This window comes from Protopterus annectens, chromosome 2.part1 (assembly GCF_019279795.1).
Source record: "Protopterus annectens isolate FY-2018-M chromosome 2.part1, PAN1.0, whole genome shotgun sequence".
Taxonomy (NCBI): domain Eukaryota; kingdom Metazoa; phylum Chordata; order Ceratodontiformes; family Protopteridae; genus Protopterus; species Protopterus annectens.
Window position 1 is genome coordinate 495,104,139 of NC_056729.1, and position 21,068 is coordinate 495,125,206.

Below are 21,068 nucleotides of genomic sequence, written 5' to 3' on the forward strand. Positions count from 1 at the left end.
AGTACCCTGAAAAACATAGTTTTTCAGAAAATCTAAAAATTGCCACAAATTTGTAATAAAATGTGGAACACTAGAAACCAAAGGATTTAACCAAAAATCCAAATAATGTGAAATGGTTAACGTTTTTCCTTTTTTGGCCGAAACTATAGGTCTAAATGGTGGGTTAGAAGAATTCTTATGTATGTTGAGTATACGGAAAAGTAGATCCAGAACTGGTTCTTCCATTAACAAGAATTCAGAAGTGGCCAGACTAATGTAATTATTTAACAACTCCATTAATACATTGTCAGTGTTTTTAAATTTTTTTCTAACTAGATCCTTACTAACCACCTGATAATTATTCCTGTCTTCTAACAAACTATTCATGCAAGCTTTATATTTAGATGTATTCATAATGACTAAACCATTGCCTTTATCTGATTTCATATACCTATAATGCTGGTTTTGTCTTAATGCTTGCAAGTTCTCTCATATCATAATGAACTCTACTACCCTCATTACATATTCTTCTCATGTCTTTTTCGCAAAATTCACTGAATACTCTCAATGTCGGCAATAACTTAGGGTTAATACTACTTGGCTGTCTACATTCACTACTAGTAGTACATTCAATTCCATCAAAGGTATATTTCAAATTTAGTTTTCTAATATATAATTTGAGATCAAGTATAGTGTCAACAAGAGGAGCTTTGACTGAGGGAACATGAGAAACCTTTTTCCAAAACATTTTGTTGCATTTTACTTAAACATAATCAAAAGAAACACACAGAGCACTGCTGTTGCTGCAAAGTTTTCTTTATTAACACATTCTGGTACCTCGGCCCTACCGGCCTTCAATGGAATGAATTCATACAAGTCGGGCAGCATTTTATACTCCATCACCATACTTAATTCAACCAATAAATATGTTAATCAGTTATGGTTAACATAATTGGGGGGGGGGTTGGTGATGAATTTAAAACGAAACTAGTTCATTTGGAATCAAAATTAATTGTTTATTTGGCACTTTGTTCCCGAAAGGTTTAAATTTAGAAATGGAGTGTGGTATTTAGTCTTTATTTGCTATGGGAATAACCAGGACTTTAATGTAAAATATTCAACATATAGATCAATGAAATAAAATATTGGGGAAAAATAGAATAGCATATCCATTAATATAAACATATTTATAAAAGAAAATATTTAAATCGTTATTTAGCATAATAGGGCTTAGGGTGGTTGCAATTGCTTTTTTATTAAATGTGTATGTCTTTATAGTGTGTAATATAAACAAACAAAATGATGAAATTATTAAACAAATGAATTTGGTATAAGATTTTTGATAATGCACTGTGAGATATATATTTTTTATAGAATAACATGGTTTATAGTTCACTTTTGCAATTTTGTTAATTGTGAAGTGTTGGTGTGTTTTGTGGGGGGGGGGCATCTCTGCTTTACAATGAAGTATGTTTAAATAAAGGTAATTAATGTTTTCTAATTGATTAATGAATTTATTGGTTGAATTAAGTATGGTGATGGAGTATAAAATGCTGCCTGATTTGTATGAATTCATCCCATTGAAGGCCGGTGGGGGTGAGGTACCAGAATGTGTTAATAAAGAAAACTTGGCAGCAACAGCAGTGCTCTGTGTGTTTCTTTTGAGGAGTATTCCTGTTTTTCCAGTTTGGAGCCAGTAGTTTTTTTATTTAAAACTAAATCACTCAGATTGTAAATAGTACACAATGGAGCTACCTCTTGAGCTGTTTCCCCTTTTTTCTGTTCCCTGTCTTCTCCTTCACCCCATACTTGCTTCACATTGTTCCTCTCCTTCTGTGACTTCATCTGAAAATAATTATTGGGATTAACATAGGTTCATACTAGGCTATCTGCCCTAGGGCATTTATAAGCCTAGCCAGTGTGTGTTTGGCTTTCGCCACCCATTTTAAATTAATTTTGCTATGCCCTTTTTCGAGGTTAGTATACTGTGCCTCTGTCTAACAGTGACACAGAAGTGATACCCGGGGTAAACTTACGATCTCCCATCCACTCATCAAGATTCCTCTGAAGAAGAGGGTCAATGAGGGACTCTGCCTAACATGGACATTGATTTTATTCCAGAGTGAAGGGAGCCTCTGGGTTATGAATCTGTCCCTCCAGCATGTCCTATTTATTTCAGTGCTGAGGTTCAAGTCTCTCGAGCACATAGCTCGATGGGATTTGGATTTTCTGAGGTGCAGCATGTCCATTAATTCCGGGTTGGACATGGCTTTATACGTCAGGCACAGATCACCTCTGAGCAGGCGGTATGCCACTGAGTAGAGCTGGAGTTTCTTTAACCGGGAAACGTATGGCATCTGTTTGAGCCCTTTGATCCTCTTGGTGAGGTACTTTTGGGGTCTTTCCAGTTGCTGCAGGTGTCTGGTAAGGTACATCCTAAAAGGGGCATTGTACTCAATTATGGGCCTGATGAGGGATGAGTAAAGAGGCACGATGACCTCCCCTGATCTAGATGTGAATCCCTTCATGATTAGGTGGGCTATATAAAATGTTTTTCTAATAACTTTGGCCACGTGGTTGTCAAATGAGAGATTGCTATCAACTTGGGTCCCCAGGTCCCTAATTACTTCTTCTGTACTTAATGGATTACCACCTATGTGGTAATTTGTGGGCACTTTGTTTTTGCCAAAGGGGATGACTATACACTTTTTGGCGTTTAGCTTGAGGCCATGGCTCTGGCACCAGTTGTCTGTTTCTATGAGGCCCTTTTGGAGGATGCTTGTGTCAGCTGGAGAGTCGATTATGGCACCCAGTTTGCTGTCATCTGCGAAGTTGGTCAGCCACAGTCCTTCCGTGTTGGCCTGTACCTCCGAGAAATATATACCGAACAAGAGAGGTCCCAGGACTGAGCCTTGTGGGGCGCCACTTGTAACTGGTTTGGAGTCTGACATGGCTCCAGCAATTGTAACCATGTGGGTTCTGTCCTTGAGCCAGTTTGCAACCCATCTAGTGACATAGGGGTTTATATTTAAGCTGGTGAGCTTATCTATAATGCCCGAGTGGGGTATTGTATCGAAGGCTTTTGCGAGGTCCAGGTAGGCTGTGTGGACCACCTTTCCCTCATCAATGGCCTTGGAGACTGTTTCAAAGAAATCAACCAGGTTTAAGAGGCAGGATCTGCCCTTAACAAAGCCGAACTGGGTAGGATCCAGTGTCTGTAGGTCCCCAATATCTTTATTTATGAGTTCCATGATGATCCTTTCCATAGCTTTGCAGACCAAGCTAGTCAGGCTTATGGGGCGATAGTTTCCAGGATCCGTTGAGGCACCACCTTTGTGGAGAGGGACCACTGTTGCTGTATGCCACTCTTTGGGTACATATCCTGTAGTAAGGCTGAGATTGAACAGTAGTTTTATGTTTGGGTTTAGCTCTTATTGGAGTTCATGTAGGACGCAGCCTGGGAGACCGTCTGGTCCCATTGATGCTGTGTTTTTTGCTTTGGAGAGGGCGGCTCTTACCTGAGCATCTGAGATGTCAGGGGAGCAGCACTCTGCTGGGATAGATATTTGCCCTTTGGTAGGAGAGAAGTTTGCGCTGAACCGTCAGCTAGGATGTTGGCAATGTCTGTGGGTTCGTGTATTTTTGTCATTTTGGACTAATTCTGAGCATATCTGGGAATTCCCACCCAGGTTCCTAACATAACTAAAGAAAGCCTTGTGATTATCCTTAGTGTCCTGTGCAATATTTCTCTCGAAGCTGGCCTTAGACGATTTTATGAGTGCCCGTAGTTTTTTGCTAATACTGATCAGAGATGCCTTCCCTTTTTGGGATTTTGCTCTATCATGTAGTAGCTTCCTCCTTCTTTTGTATAGTTTGTTTATGGCTGGGGTCCACCAGACAGGACGTTTGCCTTTGGAGGATTGGGTCTTGGTTTTATTTGGGATTGCATGATCCATGCATTCCTGAAGGTGTTCATAGAATGCGTTTATAAAGGATTCTGCGGTCTGGGCCGTATTTTCCACGGGCCCGGGGCCCCGCTCAGCTAACCCTTTAGCCTAGTTCCCCAGTCTTCTTTCTCATGACAGTGTTTAATGTAATGCAACCCTTACCCACAACATTGTCAGCCATGATGTTACCGTTATCATTGGTCACAGGTACTTTAACCACCCCATGTGAATTACTAGAATCCACTTGGTTAGTCGTAAAATGACTCTTATATTTGCTGTTACATTTATTACTGTTATTATTTTTATTACTTTTGCCACCATTAGCACCACATACATAAGCCGTATTATTAGCATAAGCTAAAAAATCACATGCAAGCTTATTTCTCTTCCTGCTAATTAAACTGACTACATGCCTTTGTAGTTTGCCTTGTATTTCATCAAATAGACCTTTGAAATTACTAAAAGTTGCATCATTTACAATGCCATTGTTTAATGTAGAAACTTCCTGTTTTAAAACAACAATTTAAAACTTCATTACCAGTATTATTTTATAAAGTCACAAATTCAGAAAATATATAGTCAGTTTCTGAAATGCCGTTGGGAAAACGATAACATCTAAGCCCAAACGGTACTTGTTTGCAGTCAATGCACATTTCCAAATAAAAGTTATCGTACTCTGAATAACAGCTTTTCCAGTTGAAAAATGCATGACTTAGTTTAGTAACGTATTGTCAATTTTATCAGCTTCCTTAGATGCAACTTGAATCTTGGCAAACTGTGATGCTTTGGCAAAAGGATTGGAAACATCAACAGTTAGAAAATTTAAATCAGCCTTCACCAAGTCCTGCTACCAAAGTGACATCACTTCCAGAGCTACTGGCTGACGTATTCCTCTCATGGTTAGAAGATACCAATTTAGGCACAGCGTCAAATATTTCACTAAATGCAGCCTGAGCAAAAAAGCATACAAAAAGTAAGCCCTTCTGCCTTGGGGTATGGTCCATCACCCTCCGCAATCGGGATTAGGCTTCACACTGAACAGCCCCACTCAGCTAACCCTTTAGCCTAGTTCCCCAGTCTTCTTTCACATGACTGTTTGAGTTTCAGTGGCTTACATTCACACACACACACACACACACACACACTAGTTTCTGGTTATGGTAGTAAACTGCCATCACCCAAGTTTAAGACCAACCACTTACTGTTTTCACTCTCGCTGGGAAGTCATATAATAATAAATCAAACGTTGGGTAATTTGCATAGCAGTCTGACAAATTGTGAGGTGGGTACTAGCAGTTTTTCACCACTTCTCAGTTTATTTATTTTACATTTGTTGACCGGGCTAGTCTAACTGGATATATGTCTATTTTCGGTAGAGGCCCGGGGAGAAAAGCTCCAAGCATCAGCAGTGACAAAGAATACAATATATAGTAATAGTCAAGTGAATTACAGTATATTGGCTACATTGGTCAGAACAAAAGTTTTACAGAGTAATTTAGTAGGTTTAAGCTAAGATCAAATACAGAGAGCAAAAAAAAAAACATGAATTACACTTTTTTTTTTATCAGTCAGTATATGCAATAAACAAATATGAAAAGTGGTACTAAAATGCACAAGGAACAGAAAGTAATCTTTTTTGGACAAATAGAATACAAGACGAAAAAAAAAAATCAAATTACTGCCAGCTTTTCCCTGTCTGTGCTTATTTGAAAGAATTACTGCATCTTAAGCTAAACTTATCTGAATTTCCAGGCAGAGGCAAAAGTGCGGAGTCTGTTCTTACTCCCAAGTCACAGGCTGCTGGTAGCACTGCGATTCCTTGTCTGTTTTGACACAGTAGCTCTGTTCAGCTGCAGGCTTATTATTCTTTTCTTGCAAACTTCTAATATAAGCAAACCGATTTGTTTCCCCACAATTAAATACTAATGAGATTGCTTTTTCCAGTCTTGGTCTACTGTCTTTTTGAAGAATCTCTGAATTGCATTTTTATGGCCCTCTGCTTTCTTGCCTAAGAAGTCATAGATCCTGCCTGTCATTACATTCTTTCATTTCATGCATAACTGCTGTGGCTTCCAGCAGAAGGCAGGGAGTTGCACTCCACAAATGTCAAAAGGTCATGTATCTTTTCATGCCACGAATGGCATACATTTTGCAGTTTCAGTTAGATATTTAGTTGATCTGCTGCAGGTCACATTTCTGTTGCTTTCTTATTATGAAAAGTAGTGTCTTGTTTATGCATAAATCTCACAAAGAGAACATATAGAAACATTTAAATATCTGTAATTGGTATAGTAATGGAATAGGAAAATTATGGTTTCATTTGAAGGGTTAAGATGTAAATTTGATAGGAAGCAGGATACATTTCAGTAGGAGGAAACGAAAACATTATGAAGTTTAGTGGATGCATGGGACATGCAGCGAGTTGTCAGGTTAAGACAAAAAATATACTTTTTATTTAAAATCACTTTTTGTATGCAAAAAAGTGTTTGAGACTGGTTGAGCCTACTAACATTTGTTTATGCTGTGACTCTGTTTTACCTTTATGCATGCATTCAATTTCATAAATGTCAACAGATGTTGTTTTGCTATGAATTTTTGTTTTTCTTTTCTCTCTTTCAGCAACTGAAACTGCACAACAGCTTAAGAAGACAGCAGGCATACCTTTCCACGCTAAAGGAAGGGGGTTGGTGAAGAAAATCGATACAACAAGTATGCCATATTTTTTTTTATTTTGTGATGCTTTGGATACTGGCACCACTTGCTAGATTTTTGTAAAGACACTGCAGTAAAAATGGTCAGATTGTTTGACTGTCATCCCATTCTTCATAAAAAAAAAAAAAAAAAAAATAGTATTTTATGGATTTCTCTGGAATTGTTTTGAAAAGTCTTGTCATCAAGGTCTTTTTTCATACAAGATACATTGCATTACTCTTCTGATCATTGTATTGTGTTATTTGCTTACCTGCCTGTAGGTTTATATTAAAAGCCTTTCATTCTACACTGGGACATACTCTACTAATCTTTGGGGAGGTTTGGGATATGATGTTGGCTTGAAGGAATTTCCTACAGATTAACATCATCAAATCTGTCTTTCACAATCTTCATTTTCTCCTTGACAGATGGGTTTGGTTCTGACATCGGAAATGACTCTGCCTTTACTACAGCTCGTGCCAGCCAAAAACTCTTGCACTTTACCTCTACCCAGAATCCCTCTTTCTCAATTACCTCAGATCTCATTTGCTGCTTCCTGAAAACTGTCACGTCTAGCTGCTACTCTCGAGCACTAGTGGGTTTAGGTACATTTTTGTGTTTTTTTCTTACAGTTTCTGTCTCTTTTCCCCTTTCATCTTTCTTTTTAAACGTTTTTCTCTGAGTATCATCGCTGATACTTTTCCCCTTTATACTTTTGTGTATTTCCCACTATCATTGCTTATAGTCCCCCCACAGTATTTTTCTCATTGCTGTGCACGCTTTTGTATTTCTGCGACTATCATCACTGAGTCTCTTTTTCCCTTCCGTCGTAAATTAAAAAATATAAGTAAAAATAATATCCTTTCTGCTTTTGCCTTCCCTTTCTTTGTAAAGTGATAGTTCTTTAGCAAATTGTTTCTAGCTGCTTTCCCTGCTTTGACATGGCTGAGAAGGGAAAGGGCCCGTCTGGTTTCAAAAAAATGCCAGATGTATGGCCATAAAATTCCCTCATCAGACTTTCATTTGTTACTTGTATATTGTCTTGGCCCTCACCACTTACAGGAAGATTGCAGTATATGACACACCTTTAGCCACTGGGCTGTAGTGGAAAGGTGTAATAAGCTTATTTTAAAAGGACTTCTTCCTTCAGCTTTTGGTGAAGCCTTATCAACGGGAGATGAAGCAAAGACCAGGTGTTTCAAGAAGTCTGTTCCAAAAGCCAAGAAATTGAAGACCTCTTTTCCGAAGGTTCCCAAGGAACCGAAGGCTTCTGCTGCTGACACTCTGGTGGTGACGTGCATTCAGGCACCGATGCAGTTTAAAGCCCTTCAACGTTGGAGGCTTCAATACAAGAACTGACCACTGCTTCACCTGCTAAGACCACTTTGCCTAGAACTGTCTACTCTTAGTCAGTTCATCCCATTTGCTGGGGAGTTCCCAGAAATATTTTTGCTTAGGCCCAAGTCCCCTTCCGCTCACCAAAAGTCTTTCAGAACTCGATGTGGAGAGGCTAGTGAATAAAATTTTAAGGGCTAGAGGGCTTTCATGCCCCACTTTGGTACCGACCCCTTGGGGTCTTTGTACTGAAACTTCCTTTATACCATTAAGTACTCCTCCTCCTCTAACATCCTTGGAGGTCTTAGAGTCCTCTGTTCCTGATCTCCCAGCGCCGACTGTACCACCTCTGGAGTTGTTTGCTACTTCAGAGCTGGTAGTTACCCTGAGCTCTTCAGTTGTTTCCGAACCGGAGCCGTCCTAGGGCCATGGCTACCCTGCTGGTTCAGGGGGACAGGTTTCTACTCCAGGTTTTTCAGAGCCATCCCTGCTTCTCGGAGCTTTGCTTCGAGTTAGTTTGGCTCTGGCTTTGGTCTTGTGGGTCGGTCCATCAGAGCGGGGAGTGACCCCAGCTCTGTGGCACTCTTTCTCAGTTCTGGGCTCCCTTCCTTCTTCAGAGGGGCTGGCCTTTGAGGCTATGCAGAGGGCCCTTTCACTTGTAGAGACTCGGTCGGTACCTTCCCTCTCAGAACACGTACCTCTGGGACAACGGCTGCTGAAGCTTCAGGTATCACAAGCACAGGTATTGTCATCTTCTGATACCTCTTCAGATTATCCCCCTGAAGAGGTCCCTCAGAAAAAGAAGTGCAAGAGGAAACACTTGGATTCTCTACCCCAAAGGAATCAGTCACCGAAGACAGAGATTTCGATGAGGGGGAAGTGTCCTCACAATCACTCCATGAAGATGTCTCATTGGGAGACATCTTGGAAATTTTAAAGCAGAGAGGTGACTGGAAGTCCCAAAACCCTTCCTCTGAGGAATCTGTTTACCTGTAGGCTTTTGGCACCCACCCATTTACATCTTGGGTGACACCGCTTGCGTATGAACACATTCAGCTGACTTCTCAGCAGGCATGGAAGACTTCAGACAACATCGAGCCTATCCTCAAAAGACCCGATAAGATACTTTCTGCTCTCGAAGATGAACAGTTTTGGGCTAAGGGGGTTGCCTGTAGATGCTATGGTCATAGCAGATGCCACTAAAAAGGAACTTGCTAAGGAGAATTGGTCTGTTCATCCGCCCACTAGGGAATCTCGGGCCATGAACAGATTTGGGAAGTGGGTCTGCACATTATCGACCTTTGCCTTAAGGTCCTTGAATTTTTTTGGCACATTTCACCAGACTCCAAAGGGATCTGATTAAACACTTGTCAGACACACTGGCAGGGGCTGTAGCTGAGGGAGTCCAAGAGAAAGTGTCTTCTAACTTAGCCACCCTGGAGGCTGTGTCCAGTTAGTCAATGAGGCTGATCGCTCATACAACCGAAGAGACGTCTAGAGCAGCAAGTACAGGTGTAGCCATAAGGAGACATGCCTGGATGCACCTATATGCCTTTGCGGAACCATTCAAGTCTTCTTTTGTCAATACTTCTTTTGACAGAGCATTCTTGTTTGGCCCTAAAGTAAAAGAGACTTTATCCAAGTGTGAGAAGGATGGTAAGACCCTTTCTGCTGTGGGCGTATGTTTCTCCCCCCCCCCCCCCAATTTCTTCTCAAGGAACCAGAGGAGCAGTGGAAAAATGTGGTTCAAGGAATCTCAAGGGCTTTTCCAAGACACATGTGGATGGAGTTCCCAGAGACAGAGAGGGGAACCAAAACAGAAGACACTGCCCTCATGGCAGAGGTGGTTCGCAAAACCAGAGCTTCAGGGATTCCTTCCCAGGCAAGCCCTGTTCCTGAAGGGAGTCCTGATTGTCTTCCTCTGGAGGTAGTCGGGGGATGCTTATGCTTGCACGTAAATGCCTGGTTAAACTTAACAAAAGAGTGGGTGCAACAGATTGTATCCAGAGGTTATGTCATTCCCTTTTCCTCAACCTCTCCCCATTCACAAGAAAATCCTCGATATCTCACCCAATCGGAGGGATTCAGCAGTACAATAAATCCAGAAACTGCTGAACAAATGAGTAGTCAGACAAGTCCCATCAGTCCAAGAACGATCTAGAACCTACTCAAGATTCTTTTTAGTGCCAAAAAAGACAGGGGACTGGAGACCAATTTTGGATGTCAGTGTATTGAACAAATCTCTTTGACAAACAAAAGTTCCGGAAGGTCACAGTACAGTCTATTCTTCCCTTTCTGAGTAAAGACCACTGTATGTGCTCAGTAGACCTTCAGGATGCGTATTTCCATATAAAAATGGACAAATGCTCCAGAAAGTTCCTCCGATTCCAGCTGGGTGCCAGTCGTCATCAATTCAGAGTACTGCCCTTTGGGCTCACCACAGCCCCCAGGGTGTTCATCAAATGCATGGCAGTAGATGCAGCTGACTTGAGACTGCAAGGATTCTGAGTGTTTTTGTACTTGGATGACTGGCTCATAACCGCTTCGACAAAGCATCAATTAATAGTTGCCAAAAACTACATTCTCGACATATGTGCCCATCTGGAGATTACTGTCAATCTAGAAGAGTCGCATTTAACCCTGACACAAAATTTAGAATTCATAGGAGTAGTACTTAATACTCAAACAATGATAGCATCTCTTCCTCTAGAATGACATCAGAGAATTGTAGTTCAGGTTCAAAAGTTAATTCACAGAAAGAAGGCTCCAGCACGATTAGTCTTGCAAGCTCTAGGATCCATTGCAGCTTCTATAATTCTAGTGCTGTTAGCCAGGTTACATATGAGAATTCTGCAATGGCTATTAGCTTCCCAATAGTCTATCCTTCACCAGCAACTGTCAGATCAAATCTTGATCACCAGCCATTGCAAAATGGATGATCTTTGGTGGGTACATTCCAAGCAAATTCGTCATGGTCATCTTTGTCTTTCCAGAACCCACAGACGTAGTGACTATGGACACCTTCCAGATAGGGTGGGTTGTGCATTATCTGGGCAAGACGGTCCAAGGCACTTGGTCCCCATTAGAGGCCAATTTGCACGTCAGTGTCATGGAGATAAGAGCGGTGGTGCTTGTGTTGCTGTCCTTTCAGACAGCTCTTCCTCAGGGGACTTTTGCAGTTCAAACAGACAATATGTCAATGGTTTGGTACATCAGCAAGCAAGGAGGAACCAAGTCTTACTGACTTTGTCAAAAGCTCTCAAAGTGTGGCAGTGGGTGACCTCGTTCAACTGCTTTCAAATAACAACATTCCAGTGTGATTGCAGACAAGCTGAGCAGATGCATCCTTCATCCTCATGAGTGGTCTCTCAATTTAGAAGTGGCTAAAATTATATTCTGTCATTGAGGTCAACCTTTTGTCAACTGTTTGCCTCTCCCCTAAACAACAAGTGCAGCAATTACTTCGCCCTGATTCCCATTCCAGGAAAATCAACAAGAGATGGCCTCCGCCACGATTGGCCCCCGGTCTGCTCTATGCCTTTTCACCCTAGTATCAATAATTCTCAAATTTTTACAGAAAGCACTTGGGTAGAAGAGTACAGTAATCCTCACTGGTCCCTTTTGGCCTCGACAGATTTGGTTCTCCTTTCTTTGGCCTTATTTGATTAGTCAACCTTGGATTCTGGACCCAGTGCCAGATATCCTGCCCCATCCAGATGGTCTTATTCACCCAAACATTTTGAACCTCAAGCTGACTGCGTGGTTCCTCCAATTCCATTAATTGCCAGGCATCTTAATATGTCCTCTCCAGTACCTCACATCCTTTTGTCGTCTAATAAACCACCTTCTAGAAAACTGTATTTAAGTAAGTGGAAGAGATTTACAATTTGGGCCCATGAAAAGCAAATTGATCCTTTTTCTGCTTCAATAGAGCACGTTTTAGATTTCTTAGCATCTCTGTTCAATGCTAGCTTTTTCCATCCACCATCAAACTACAATAGGTTGCAATTTCTAATTTTCACAATGGTTTAGAAGAACGTTCTTTAGCCTCTCAGAGGCTTTGTAAATCATTCTTAAGAGGCACACTTTTGTTAAAACCCCTGTAAAAAAATCCGACTCCTCCTTGGGACCTAAACTTAGTACTACAGGTGGCAATACATTTCCCCTTTTAACCCTCTGGGGAATGCACTCTGAAGATTTTATCATGGAAGATGCTCTTTTGGTAACCATTACTTCAGCCAGAAGAATTTCAGAAATACAGGCCTTATCATCTGAACCTAGTTTTCCATAAGGATAGGTTATCTTTATAAATGGACCCCTCCTTCCTGCCCAAGGTAGTATCTGAAGCCAACATTAACCAGACTATTAATTTACCAGTCTTCTTCCATAGTCATTCTAACAAAGGAGAAATACACCCTACATTTACTAGATGTCCATAGACAGTTACATTTCTATCTTCACAGAACAAAAAAATATGACAATCAAGTCTACTGTTTATTTCTTTTTCCAGTGCAAAGTTGGGCAAGGCAGTCACCAAGATTACCCTAAGTGGCTGAAAATCTACATTTTGTTCATTTACAATAAAAATAAATTAACATTGCCTAAACCTGTCAAAGCACATTCTACAAGGTCTATAGCCACTTCAGTGGTCTTCCAATCTAGAGCTTCAATGGAAGGCATGTGTAGCAGTTACTTGGGCTTCTCCTCATACCTTTATTACTCATTACAAACTGCACTTGGTCTCTAGGGGAGGATCATTGTTTGAGCCAGTGTTGCAGGGGAATATCCTTCCATGAGTCCACCCAAGTATTTGTAGCTGGGGATTCTATTCCATCTGTCATGGATAAAATGAAGATTGATAACATCAGATAAAGAAGTTATGTACTCACCATAACGTTCCATCTGTGTTGTCTGTCTTCATTTATCCTTGACCCTCCCCCCAATCCATCCCCTGACCTCAAAGATCTTTTGGTGGAGCGGATCGTATGCACTTGAACTGTTGTTATTCAAACACAGTGGATAAGGCTTCCATCTGGCTTAATTCCTGTATGCGTATGTGTGTGTATATAAATATATATATATAGATCTGAAGTAGTTGACTTCATTTGATTTTCAACCTGTGGGTTATGGATCCGTATTGGATCCAACACGGCTGCATATCCAGCATCTGTTCCGAGCTTCAAGCTCCTCCACTTACCCATAACACCCCCTGTCTCATACCACCCTTCAGATCTTCTTTGCTGCTGGAAAAGCAAGCATCATGGTCCGAGTTCTTGGCTAGTCATTGGGTTTCGTGAGTGCAGATTTGTGCTTTTTGCTTCCCTCTTTAACTTTCCTCTTAGCTTTAGTATCTATCCTCCTTACATAGTTGTCAGGAAAAAAAACAAAAAAAAAAACTTTTCTCTCTCTCCTTTTATTCTATTCTTTTCTTTAGTGCAAGTGTGTGTGTGTGTTCTGGGCCTGTTTAGGGACATGGCTGAAACCCCTAAACTAGGTTTCAGAAAGTGCACAGAGTGTGGCCATAAGCTCTCCCCAGCCGATGGTCACACTCTGTGTTTGGGGGTGGCCCACCTACAAACCTCCTGTCCTATCTGCGCCGGATTTAATTCCAGGGCACTGAAGGACAGGAGAGGGAAACTCTTTCTCAAGGGTCTACTTCCCTCTTTGTGGACTGTAGCCCCTACACCCCCCCCCCCGCACTTCAGGTGCAGCATCAGCTTCTACCTCTACCCTGGTCTCTGGGACTCAGACTCTTGCCAAGAGGTCTGGGGAAGGGAAGAGTTCTAAGAAGGACTGGTCGAGGACGTGGTCTCCCGACCACTCGGCGCCAGCGTGCCGCAGAAGGTTAGGCCAGAAACCAGACCTGGATCTCCTCGGCTCCATTCTCCCAGGTTATCCTCGGAGCTGGAGGAATCCCAGAACCAGTCACCCATAAGGGCTTCCTGTCAGTGGCTTCATCTTCCCGCTCCACCCAGAGCCTCAGTGAAGCGGAGATGGATAAGATGATGCAGAGGTTTATCAGCACCCAAATTCAGATGGGAGTCTTGCCAGCCCCCTCTCCCTCTGGAGGGGGGGAGCTTGCAACATTTCTTTACTCCGATCCGGCCTTCGGTTTTGGAACCCTTGAATCCAAAGACCCTTGGTGTCGAGGGGTCTGTGCCGATGGTAACTTGTAACTCGACACCAGCCATTGCCTTGAGTGTATTGGATCTGACGCTGTCGGAGCCATATCCTTTGAGTCAGATCCAAAGGGGTGCTGTCGGCTCAGTGTGTATCAGAGTGCAGTATTCACCTCTGTACCTTGGCTCCTGGAGTCTTGGCTCTGACTCCCGTGTCGAGTCAGAGGAGAACGGCTCCAGCTGGCACTTCTCAGGATGTCCGTTCTGCTTCAGCCTTTGATGTGGTGGAGAGGGTTCTCTTGGTGTCGTCGAGACCCTTGACCATCTTGTCCTTGGACTCCACCCCGACTCCCCCTATTTTGGGTATGGTCCTGACCATCTTACCATTTCAGGAGTAACCTGGTGCCAATTTTGCCTCAGAAAGCCCCCGTGGGGGAGCAGCAGGATGTTTGCGAGTCCTCCCCAGAGATTACCATTGAGGAGATCCCTCGCAGATGGACGTGTAAAAGGAGGCATTTGGACTCCCCACCGGAGTCCGTCACTGAAGACACTAATTTGGAGGAAGAGGAAGGTTCCCCCCATCAACCCCCAAGGATGTCTCCTTTGGAGACATCATGGAACTCCTACATGGGGGGTGGGGGGTGGGGGGTATCTGCCCAAAAACCAACCTCGGATGAGTCAGTGTTCCTAGAGGCATTCGGCACAGGCCCATCTACTTCCTTGGTGTCCCCTCCTGCAGATCCCTTAGTGGACCTAATAACATCTCGAGCGTGGAAGGAACCGGACATGGTGGAGCCTATCTTTAAGTGCCCTGATAAAGTCCTTAGCCCCTTCAGACAGGACATGTTGGAACAAAGGGTCCCCGGTAGATGCTATGGTGGTGGCAGCTGCCACTAAGAAAGAGCTCACTCAGAAGAGCTCTTCAGTCCATCCTCCTGACTGAGAGTCAAGGGTGTTGGATCGATTCGGGAAGAGGGTCTACGCTTCAGCCACCTTCTCAGTAAGAGTGCTGAAATACGTGGCATATGTGATTCGGTTGCAGCGAGACCTAGTAAAGGAGTTCGCTGAGTCACCCCCTGAGTCAACCCCTGAGTCCATGTCAGCAGGAGATCAGAAGACGTTTTCCACTCGTATGGCCACTCTGAAGTCAGTTGCTAACATCTCCATGCGTCTCCTCTCCCATGCTACTGTGGAAGCCGCTAGGGGAGCCAGTACAGGCATTGACATCAGGTGACACGCCAGGCTCCAGCTATGTCAATTCTTGGAACCCTTCAAGGCGTCATTTCTAGTGCCCCGTACAATGGTTCCTCCCTGTTTGGGAAGTCAGTAAGCGAGACTTTTGTCCAGAGTGAGAAGGATGGGAAGACACTGTCTGCCATCGGGATCCGCACCCCCCCCCCCCAAAATATAATTTTCTAGGAATTGGTGAGGGGCTAAGAAGATGTGGTTACGGAAGTCTCGGACGTTTTCCCGGGACACTCTGGACTCACCACCCTCCAGAGGCAGAGGGAGTTTTGATAGATGCCGCCCCAGAGGCAGAGGGGGTCCAAGAAATTACAGGTTTCGAGAACTGTTCTCTGACAGACCTGCAAAGCATCTCTGAAGGCAGTCGGGGGCTGGTTATAGCCACACCCAGCAGAATGGGAGTCCATAACAACAGATCGCTGGGTGCTGCAGATCATATTCAGAGGCTGTTCAGTTGCGTTTCTCGAACCACCCCATCCATCCTAACACCTCCCAGATGTTCCACCTGCGCAAAGGGGAGGAAGCAGCACTAGAAGTAGAAAAGCTGCAAGCAAAACAAGTCATCCAACCTGTCCCCCTTGACCAATCTGGATCAGGCATTTATTTCAGGTTCTTTTTAGTGCCAAAGAAAACAGGGGAACCCAAGACCCATTTTAGCTCTATCCACCTTGAAAACTGTCAGTGGCCACTGCGAAATTCTGGATGGTCATGCTTCAGTCCATCCTGCCCTACCTGCAGGCGAATGACTGGATGTGCTCGATCGACCTCTAGGACGTTTACTCCCATATCAAGATGGACAGGTGCGCTCAGAGGTTTCTCCACTTTCGGCTAGGAGCCAATCATTATTAGTTCAAAGCCCTTCCCTTCGGTCTCACCATAGCCCCCAGGGTGTTCACCAAGATGATGGCAGTAGTAGCAGCTCATCTGAGGCTTCAGGATATTCAGGTCATCCCGTACCTGGACGATTGTCTCTTCACTGCCCCTTCCAAGCATCAAATTTGCCAAGCCAGGGATTACTTCCTCTTTCTAGCACAGAGTCTGGGCATCACCATCAATCTCAACAAATCGTCGCTGGCCCCTGTTTAGGTATTAGATTTCATTGGGGTTTGGTTGGACACTACCCAGATGAAAGTTTTCCTCACCCCAGACAGGATAGACAGCCTGAAGTTACATGTTGTGTACATCATTAAAGCCCAATCTCCAACAGCAGAGACTGTACTGAGGGTGTTGGGGTCTATGGCGGCCATGATCAACCTGCTACCCTTAGCGCGCCTTCACATGCGGATTCTTCAGTGGACTCTTGCTGTTCAGTGGTCTCTCTTAGCTCTGCCGTTGTATCACCCTGTACGAATCTCCTGTGTGTGCAGGGACTCTGTTCGGTGGTGGATTCATTCCCCGAACCTAGTCTGGGGACGTCCCTTTCTCCCATCCTTTCCCAAGACCACGGTGACCACGGACGCCTCCCAGCTAGTGTGGGGGGGAGCATTACTTGGGAAGGACTGTTCAAGGCACGTGATCCCCATCCGAGACCAGTTTGCATATCAGCTTCCTGGAGATGAGGGTGGTGCTTCTGGCGTTGCAGGCCCTTCATGCCCGTCTTCCTCTAGGGCGATTGCTATCCAGACAGAGACAATATGTCGGTGGTCTAGTACATCAACAAACAGGGGGGGATCAAATCTTTACCCCCTTTGTCATGAAGCCATGAGAGTGTGGGAATGGGCGATCTCTACTGGCCATTTTCTGGTGCCAACACACATTCTGGGACGGTCCAACATTCTAGCGGACAGGCTCAGCAGATCTGTCCTGATGCCTTACAAGTGGTCTCTGAATCCTTCAGTGGCAGTGCAAATCTTTCTAAAGTGGGGCTGTCCTTGCTGCGATCTATTCGCATATCCTTCCAACACGAAATGCAGCAAGTTCTTTGCTCTGAACCCCCCCCTCAGAGGGAAGTCCCCAGAGATGCTCTGATTTCATGCTTAGCCTCCCGATCTTCTTTATGCCTATCCTTCTCTGCCCTTGATGTCAAAGTTTCTTAAGAAAGCTCGCAGGCTGGAGAGCTGGGGAGCTTTGTGATTTTCATTGCCCCATTCTGACGTCGCCAAGTCTGGATTCCCTCAATTTGGTCTCATCTAGTAGTTCCACCATGGAAGTTTGATCCAGTTCAGGATCTCATTTCTCATCTCTCGTCGATTCCTCACCCAGACCTAGTCAGTCTGAAGCACACAGCTTGGCTGCTCCAGTTCCCATGATTATTAGCAGTCTTGGTTTATCTTCTTCCATTAAAACCATTTTGGTGGCGGTTCACAAGTCTTCCACCAGAAGGTTATACAGCAGCAAGTGGAAACTTTTTTTTCTGTATTGGCCTCACAGCGTGCATTGGATCCCTTTACTGCTCCAGTGTATGCGATATTGGAATTCTCGGCAGGGATTTTTTAGCAAGGTGCCAGTTCCTATACTGTCAAAGTCCAGCTGGCCGCAGTTTCCACTTTTCATGTGGGGGAAGCATGCCTTCGTTGGCCTCTTCCAAACTTTGTAAGACTTTTCTTAGAGGTACCTTTCTTCTGAGACCCCAGTGAAGGATCCTATGCCTCTGTGGGATCTTACATTAGTGCTTCAGGCTTTAGTTTTGCCCACCCTTTGAACCTGCAGCTTCAGTAGATTTGCAGTATCTATCTTGGAAGACTGCCTTTTTAGTTGCCATTACTTCTGCTAGGAGAGTGTCAGAACTTCATGCATGATCGATCAAGGTTCTTTATATTATTTTTCATAAGGCTCGAGTGTCTTTGCGTACTAACTCAACTTTTCATCCAAAGGTAGCGTCAGAAGTCAATATTAATCAGACGATCAATCTTCCGGTCTTTTTTCCAAATTTTCAAATTAAGGGAGAATATAAATTACATTTGCTGGCTGTGCATAGACTGTTAAGGTTCTACTTGCACAGGGCAAAAGCTTTTCATAATTCTGACCAGCTGCTCGTTTCTTACTCAAAATCATTTTTAGGGAAACCAATCTCCAAGGTTATGATTGCCCATTGGATTTCCCACTAGATTATTCGGGCGTACTCTGTCTGGGGAATTTTCCCACCGGGTCAGGTTAAAGCACAATGTTAAGTTGTCAATCTCGCCTTCATTCTTGCTGAATGTGTTTGGAGCCGATCCTCGGCTCCGACTCGGCCAATACTAAAGCTCGAGAGCTAATTCCACCGGCTCAAGGCTCCCCTATATCCCACAATGCTAGGCGGTAACTACTCAGATCTCGTTTGCCGCTTAGCTGACGAGGTGCTTCTTCTACCGGCTCTGGCAGGTTAGTAAGTTTTCTTGTTTAAAAACTTCAAATTCTACCCCTATTTTTTCTATTTAGATTAGTTTTTATACAGAGTATCCCTTTAGTTTAAATCGGGTCCCCCTTGTGTTAGAATTCCCGTTTTATCCCCTTTTTAACTTTTGGGCCTTTGGCCCACTCCCTCTTTTTTCCCTGTCCTTTCAGTGTGACTGTTTTTTTATTTGGTTAAAGGGTGTGTCTGTGTGTTGTGTTTGTGTTTTTTTCATACATCCTTTCAGGATGTCTAAAGACTCCAAGGTCTCAGGCTTCAAGAAGTGTGATTCGTGCTGTCAGAAAATGTCTCTGACAGACTGTCACACTTCTTGTGTCTATTGCCTGGGACCTTTGCACCTGCAGGACTCATATGCTGTTTGCCATGCATTCAGCCCTAGAGTCCTGCAGGAACGCAAAAACAAGCTAATACTTCGAGGCTTGTTAAAGCCTGAAGGCCCCCGACCCAGTCTGCGTCGGGGAAGCCTTCTAAGACTTCCAGGCCGTCGGCTCCAGCTTCAGAGCCGTCTCCTGGAAGCATTAAAGCTGCTTTGACATCGGCTCCGGCTGAAGCCGATGTTTCAAAGTCTCATACCATTACCTCGGCTCCGGCCGGAGCCGAGGTTGTCAAAACTCAGTTGTCTCCGATAGGCTTATCGGAGCCACCTTCAAAGAAGTGGTCTAGGTACCCTTCCATCGGCTCCATCCACTCGGCTCCGGGATCCCCTCTTCTATCGGAGCGGAGCCATAGGTCTCATTCCTCTCGGTCCTCCAGGTTGTCCGACCATGACTTACAAAGGGTGGTGAGTAGACTTCTCAAGTCCGAGGCACTGGCCCAAATGCTGCATAGCCCTACTCAACAGTCAGTGGCTATTCCCATCCCTGATTTTATTCCTCCTCCGACTCCTTTGAGTTTGGAGCCGTGGCTGTCGGTGCTTCGGAGCCGATACCTTCCCCTTCGGCTCCGTCGTCTGCTCCGATTTCCTCCTTGGAGGGATCTCGGCGCCGGGCTTCCCTCGGCTCCGAGGGGGTGAGTGGCATCGGACCCTTGTCCGACCCCGTTCTCCCTCTCGGGGCATCGGCGCTGGTGAGTTCAGCTCCGACATCGGCCTCGGAGCCTTCCCTGTCGGTGCTGTTGGGGGTCCTTGTCTCCTCGGAGCGGGGACCTCTGGCCTTGGCTGATGGGGGCACCTTCGAGGTCATGCGGAGCGTGCTAGACCCAGTGTCTACCCCACAGTCGGCTCTGTCAGCTCCTCCCTCTTCAGTGCCTACGGCGATTTCTACCCCCCCCCTTGTAACAGACCGTAGAGAGCCAGCTCCTCAGGTTTCCCCATTGGGAATATCCTCCTCTTCCGAGGCCTCTCCTGATCCGGTAGGAGAACCCCCTCGGAAGAGACAGTGCAAGAGGAAGCACATTGACTCCCCTGAGTCTATCACCTCTGACACCGACTTGGAAGAATCTGAAGGTTCCCCTTGGCCCCCCTCTGAGGATGTCTCTTTTGCTGACATCCTTGAAATCCTGAAACAGAGGGGGAAATAGCCCGCCCTTAACCCTTCAGAGGACGAGTCGATTTACCTTGAGGCGTTTGGCTCTCGCCCTTCCACCTCCTGGGTGTCCCCTCCCTTTGACCCCCTTATGGAAGTGGTGGCAAGGAAGGCTTGGACGGCCCCTGATTCAGTGGAACCTACCCCAAGGAGGCCATCAAAATTTATTACTGCCCCTAAAGAGAAAGAGTTTCTATCTAAAGGTGTCTCTGTTGATGCCATGGTGGTGGCCGCAGCCACTAAGAAGGAGTTAGCCGATCCTTCATTACCTGTCCATCCTCCTAATAAGGAATCTAGGACCATGGACAGGTACGGTAAGCGGATGTTTTCATCAGCGACCTTTTCAATGCGGTCGCTGAACTACTTGTGTCACTTCACCCGTCTCCAGAGAGATTTGCTCAAGGATATGGGTGAGGCCATGCAGGATCCAACAGCTGAGGGGTTCCAAGACAAAATAAACTCCCAGTTGTCAACCCTGAATTTGATTGTCATTTTCTCCATGCGGCTTATCTCATATGCGGCTGATGGGGCGAGTAGGGCCTCAGGCACAGGTGTAGCTTTACGACGTCATGCCTGGAGGCGGCTTTGCAATTTTGTGGACCCTTTCAAGGCGTCCTTCACCAATTCCCCCTTTGATGGCTCAACATTGTTTGGACCTCAGGTGAAGGATACATTGACTAGGTGCGAGCAGGAGGGTAAGACTCTCTCTGCAGTGGGAGTCCGTTTTCTACCCCTTCTAGACCTTATCAAAAGGACAGAAGGGAGGAAAATGTGGTTCCATAAACCACAGGAGTCTCATCTGACACACAAGGTCGATTCCCTCTAGAGGTAGGGGAATAACAATAGGCGCCCTAGTGGCAGAGGTGGTCCATAAAACCACGGTAGCAGAGAAACT

The 21,068-nt window shown here is 44.7% G+C and overlaps 1 protein-coding gene across 1 annotated transcript in view; it reads left to right on the forward strand.

Annotated features, from left to right (window-relative positions):
* Positions 1-21,068, forward strand: part of NELFA (negative elongation factor complex member A) — a 1,417,687-nt gene that overhangs the window by 446,497 nt on the left and 950,122 nt on the right. Inside the window, exon 4 of the mRNA XM_044062292.1 lies at positions 6,546-6,635. Coding sequence (XP_043918227.1) covers positions 6,546-6,635 — 90 coding nt within the window. The remainder of the gene's footprint in view (positions 1-6,545; positions 6,636-21,068) is intronic.